Genomic DNA, 6,000 nt, shown 5'->3' on the forward strand with positions numbered 1-6,000 from the left:
AGTATTTGCATGACTGATCATTGACACAGACAACTGGAATCAGGCGAGCAGAAGAAAACAGAAATCAGATTCTTGCCAAATTGCATTTGACCCCTTGCTTTAAACTTCCTTCAGCAAAGAGGTTAAACATATCTCTAGCAGGAGCACTAACATGTAGCAAAACAGGCCAGAGTGGTACCTTCCTCTGTACTGCCCACCCTCTAGAAACTAGCAACTGAGTGGTAAGTAAAGCTGCTTGAAGGAAGAGAAAAGTGAATAAATAAGGAGTCTGGATAAATATATAAACTAGGAAAGATGAAATACTGACGTGCTAGCTGTTGTCAATTTTCTAGAAATGAATGGAAAGTCCCACACTGATCACACACTGTCATTGGAAATGCAGATCCATAACTCTTCAGAAAACCTCAGGAGCTTGAGAGGATCTGAGATTCAGGAGTCAGTGGGGACTCAAGACTTCCCTTCTTTAAGAAGGTTAAGAGACAGATAATCCTCTCAGCTTGCAAACAGGTCCCTCAAATGAGGGGCAAGACCTCATTCTGTTACTTGGTGCAGAATTGGAAATAAACTGACCATCCACTTGATTCAAACCTTACTCATTGCCATGGGTTAGGCCCACTGCCTTTCCCTTGAGAATTTTTAGGGACATGGGAAAACAGCTATTACAGAGTTCTTTGGGATCTGAAAAAACAATAAAATCCTTGATATAAACTATTTCTAGTCTTTCATTTTAAAGTTCTAACATTAAACCTATTTTTTATTATAATCACCTTGTTTTTATTATAGTGACATATATTTTTCATATTATGTTTATTTAACAGTCTTGCCCCAAACATTTCCCACATGTAGCTTCTTCATTAACATTTCCTTTCTGTAGTCTGTCCAACAAAGATTAAATTTAGGGCAAAACAGAGGGATTTGTTATATACTAGCTAAGCCAAACTACAAAACTGAGTTTACAGAAGATATATAGAAAAGTACTGCTAGCAAGTCTTTGCTCTTCACAGATATTTTTGTTTATTGCAGAAAATGTATTAGGCTTACTACTTGTCCCTGCCTTCTGCTTTTCTGTGTGAATTAACTCATTTTCCTCTGTGACAATGAAATGACTTCTATCCTCTGGGGGTGGAAAGGAGGGTAGGAATTATGGGAGTTTATATTATAATTGAGCAGGAATCTGGTGGAAAAGGAAATTCTCATGATCATATAAAAGTGTAAGAATTTAAGCCTCTAAAAGAAATTAAGATTGGAAGCGATGGGAAAAGGCTGGTTTTTATAAGTGGGTCCTATTATTTTTGTCAACTTCTGATGTCAGGAGAAAGGTAACTTCTGTCTCTTTTATAGATGAATTTAAAGGATGGAGGGGGAATCCTGAGACCTTAGGCAAAATCCTTTGCCTTTGTGGGCTCAGCTTACAATCTGTAAATCAAAGATGAGGCAAAAGAAGGTTCCGTGTGAAAGCTCAAGCTTCAGAATCAAACGTGTCTGGGTTTGAATCCTGGGCTCTGTCACTGGTTAGTTGTGCATCTCAGCAAATTACCCAACCTTCTTCTGAGCCTCAGTTTTCTTACCCCTCCACCAAATGAATATGATAATGTCAACCCTTAGGGTTGTTTCAGGATTAAATGAGATAATAAATGCAAAGATGGTGGCTGACACACAGTAAAGTGATCATTAATCATCGTTGTAAAAAGAACTTCCATTTATGATGATGATGGCAAGATATTCAATTTCAAGAAACTCATTCATGTGGATTTCAAATGTTGCTAATACCAGAGTGAGGTCGATTCGGAATGCTTCCAAATCCACCAGCATCTAGTCATATTTTCAGTTCCTGACAAAGGTAACATATTTTTATTCCTCTTGTATCTTTCATGTATGTAACACTTCAGTTTGTAAAATGTGTTCAGTTACACATTTTGTCATTTGATTTTCCAAACAATTCCGTGAGATAAACAATGCAAGGAATCGGAGGCTTAAAGAGGTTAAATGATGCCACTGAGATCATACTGACTTGGGGGCAGAGCCAGTATTACTGCCCAGGCTCCACCAAGCACTCTCTCCACTTAATCATTCCTGGATTCAAACCCAGAGAGCGCCACCAGGGGATCACCCAAAATATCCCTAATACTATTTACCTGATTAGTGACACATCATTTATTTTGATCCCTTTAATTTTGTAGAAAACTACTCACTTAAGAATGCAACATCACAAGATCAATAAACTACAACTTCAAAATGTTTGGAAGTCACTAAATTATAACCTAAACCAATAGAAAAAAGAAAAAAGCTAATTTTAGGCTCCTCATTCAGAATTACACTGCTCCCTAAGGTCTGCTTCCAAAATACACTTCATTACATTAGTCCAGTCATGTTGCCACGAAGAATTTTCACTTCTTAATGAGGTAAAAGCCAAGCATTTATTGTATAATGATGCATTACATTCAAACTTTCCTTTTTATCATTTCACGTGTTATATGGTACATCTCTTTCGATACCAGATTTTCTTTGTAACCGATGCCAAAAACTATCCTTCAGTTTAACACAAATAGCTCCCCACCCCCATTTTTCACAGAAAGAATGAGTCTGATAAGAATAGGAATCATGAAAAGGCGGTTGCAGCACAGTGTGGTCCTGTGCGGATCCATATTTACTCAACAGCTTGCCTTCGGCCTAACCTCTGTAATTAAACATAGAGGGTCTGTATTATTTGACTGGTAACTATTAGGTCAGAATTTAAGAGTAAAACTCTATTTTATAGTGCTGTGCTCTGATCAGATTCAACTTTTTATGTAACAAATCACATCTTCCATTTGTCATTTTGACCAATATCGAGAGATAAGGATTTAATGCATCCAAGACTGATCCCCAGCAGGCTGGCTTCTCAGAGAAAGAGCTGCCCTCCAGCAGAGCACTCCATGGAAACTGGTACAGCCAAGTACTTAAGATATTTAATTCAGGTAGAGCGCTGAGCTGGTGCATACAGACCAGAAGCCAGGGATCTACTAACTTACGCAGCAAGGTTGGACTCTGGCCCCAGATCACACCAGGGAAGGGCTGGTACTTCCCAAACCATGATGGCAGAACAGAGTTGGAGGCCAATGTCATGCCAGGGGAGGGGCAGGCACTTCTCAGAATATGCTGCTGAAAAGTTCCACAGTTGAGGACCCCAGGTGCCTCTCCTAGAGTCTCCCATCTGATCCTGCCAGATCGCTGTGTGCTGCCCCACCCTGGAATGGACCAGGAAGGACCTGACACCTGCTATGGCTCCTGTCTTGATGTGTTTCCCCAGTAAATGCTGCTCCAGAATGCCCAGCATGGCGCCATCTGCACACACCTTGCGGGTACATGCACCACACTGAAACTCGTCCAAGCACAATCCTTGTCTCATTCCGGTTACCCCTCACAAGCATCCTAGGAAGCAGGTGGGCACTACTATTATCACCGCCCATTTTCAATATGAAAACTGAAGCCCAATGAGATTTGGTCATTTGGTTCAAGGTTACATACTTAATAACTTACCCAAGCAGTCTGACCCCAGTCCAAGCCCTCAGTCCCTCTTCTTGACCCTTTTAGAAGCTCTTAGAATACTCACATCAGCTTCTGAAATTTTGAAAGCCTGTTCTTTTATTCGTTGATGCCACCATTTCTCAACATCCTTTCTCGTCTGCAATGTGTACTCCTTGGTCCACTTTCCTGTGGCGCTGTAAATATCTCTGAAACAGCCCGGAATCACTCTCCTTCCCAACTTGATGACATCTGGCCCACTATTTGGCTGTCTTTTCAGAAAAGAGGCATATAAACCCAGTCTCTGCCAAGCAGGAGCCATTCTTCAGAAGGCAGGAAGGCCCTGAAAGAAAGGGTGGAGAGCACAAGTGTGAGCTGCCTGGAACCCTCCCTGAGCTTGGCCTTCCATTCAGGACAGCCCATCCTGAGCATAAAAGCAATGGAAGAATTCATAAAAGAAAATATTAATAAATCTCTCTAAAAAGTGTAAAATACCTGCATATCAAAAACACCATGAACAAAATTAGAAAGCAAACAATAAGCTAAGAGGAAATTGCCAAAACTGCAACAAAAGATTATCCTTCTCTATAAAGAGCTCACATATGAGAAATGAAACATTAAAAACCTAATTTTAAAAACTGGCAAAGGAGAAAAGGAAAGAGGAAATACAAATGACTAATAAATATATGAAAAAGAGCAACTTCACAACTAATCAAAGGAATGCAAATTAAAACATGGAAATATTTTGCTTATTGGATTGGCAAAACCTGTTATTTTAAAAATGTGTATTTTTATGCACTGCTGGTAGAAATGTAAAATGATTCCACCTCCCTGAGGAGCAATCTGGTAACATCTGTCCAGACCTTTTAAGAAAACTCCACACGCTTTGTGTTAGGGGCACCCCAAGACTCAGTGGGGCTCAGCATATAGCACATTCAGGGCTATGCTTTATTACAGTCTTGGAGCTCTGCTCAGTTCCCTTCTTTTACTTCCCAGACTCTGCTCTGAGCCACTCCACCACTAACCCCTGATGGGCACTGCCACTTTCTGAGGGGGAGTAGCCATTTTATTGGAGGACCAGGCCATACCATGAATGTGAAAGGTGTGATCCATGTCTTGTGTTAGGGTCAACTTGGTCCTTTTCTTCCTTAGCTCTGTCACATCCAGTTTCTTGTCTAGATGTTAAGAATCTTGTCTCTTCTTCCACATCCTTCCAAAGCATCAATCCCCACTACCCCAATTCTCTTTAGAGTCAGCCCAGACCTCAGCCTCACTTAGGGCTTAAGGTTAAGTTTTTTTGAGAATAGTGGGGGTAACGTGACATAAGCAGGAGGTGGGAGGAGGGGGCTGAGAACTGGACCCAAAATGACAATCATACATGGACAGAGAAACTGAGGAAATGAGTAGAAAAAGACAGGCAAAGAAAAAGAACACATTGGAGAAGCATATGAGGGCATTTGTGCGCGCCCTAAGAAAGTGTGCTGGGAAAGTATTCTTAAAGGAATCAAGTTTTGTCCGTCCCCCCCCCCCCCAAAGCCCCTAACTCCCTATGTGACCTCGGGCAAATTATTTCCTGTCTAGAAAATCAGAGTCTCCTTAAAATGAAAGATGAAACCCAGACGATCTCTGAGGATCTTCGGGCTCTAACATGCTGTGTCAATGACCTGTGGCTCACAGAGACGATTAGAGTCAATGGATGACTTTTAACAAGACCAACCCCCCCGCCCAGGGAGTAAAGATCCAGGGATGAACTGGGGTAGGGGAGCGGCGGTGAGAGGAACTTTAGCGCAAGACTGTATGTACATGTGTGTTTTTCTGGGAGAGAGTCCAAAGCTATCAACGGGGTCGCTGGCTCAAATAGTCTGAAGATCTGAATCTCGGAGACTTCCAGTTTGGAAACTGCAGGGCTCCGAGACCACCAAATCCAGCCCGCACCTTCCCTTCCGGCTCCCAGCAATTAGAAATCTACTGATCCAGGAATAGAGGAGATAAAGCCTTGTCTCTTGTCCCGCTGAGCCACGGTCAGGGGTTTACCTGCTCACAGGCTCTAGCCTGCGGATCCTTACGCCTCGATTCCCACCTTAGGCGAACACCAGTCTGTCACCATGGGCGCCGCCATGCTGGCAAAACAACAACTTTATTGATGGTGGCCGCCGCAGACACAGACAGGCGGGGGCGGAGTCGAAGGAGGTGGAGCACTGCCTTGTCCCCACTCCCGGCATTCCTTGGGTCGGGGACAGCTGCATGGCAGTCCCGGTTCCGCTGTCCTGTCACAGGCACCGTCCCCGGTCGCCAAGCCCCGCCCTTGGGCACAGTCCTCTGCTCTGCATCTGGCGTCAGCAAAACTAGGGGTCAGATTCTTACAGATGTAGCAAGCTTGTGGAAGCCATCAGTTCGGTGCCCCCAGAATAACGTAGGCGGCACGTAGTGTAAAGACCGCTGGAGGAGTCCTGAGGCCAAAGTTCGAAGCCCATCGTAGCTACAGCCTCCTGTGGG

General features: G+C 43.1%; 1 protein-coding gene across 2 annotated transcripts in view; it reads right to left on the reverse strand.

Annotated features, from left to right (window-relative positions):
- Positions 1-5,694, reverse strand: part of LARS2 (leucyl-tRNA synthetase 2, mitochondrial) — a 132,485-nt gene extending 126,791 nt beyond the window's left edge. Inside the window, exons 1-2 of one of the 2 annotated variants that reach the window (XM_010945946.3) lie at positions 5,539-5,694; positions 3,593-3,847 (exon numbers count right to left, since the gene is read on the reverse strand). In XM_010945946.3, the coding sequence (XP_010944248.1) occupies positions 3,593-3,826 (234 nt within the window). In that variant the 5' untranslated portion in view covers positions 3,827-3,847; positions 5,539-5,694. Of the gene's footprint in view, positions 1-3,592; positions 3,848-4,592; positions 4,788-5,538 lie in introns of those variants that run through there. The other variant, XM_045509851.2, reaches the window with a different exon arrangement.
- Between the last annotated feature and the right edge of the window lie 306 nt (positions 5,695-6,000).

The sequence above is a fragment of the Camelus bactrianus genome, chromosome 17 (assembly GCF_048773025.1).
Source record: "Camelus bactrianus isolate YW-2024 breed Bactrian camel chromosome 17, ASM4877302v1, whole genome shotgun sequence".
Classification (NCBI taxonomy): domain Eukaryota; kingdom Metazoa; phylum Chordata; class Mammalia; order Artiodactyla; family Camelidae; genus Camelus; species Camelus bactrianus.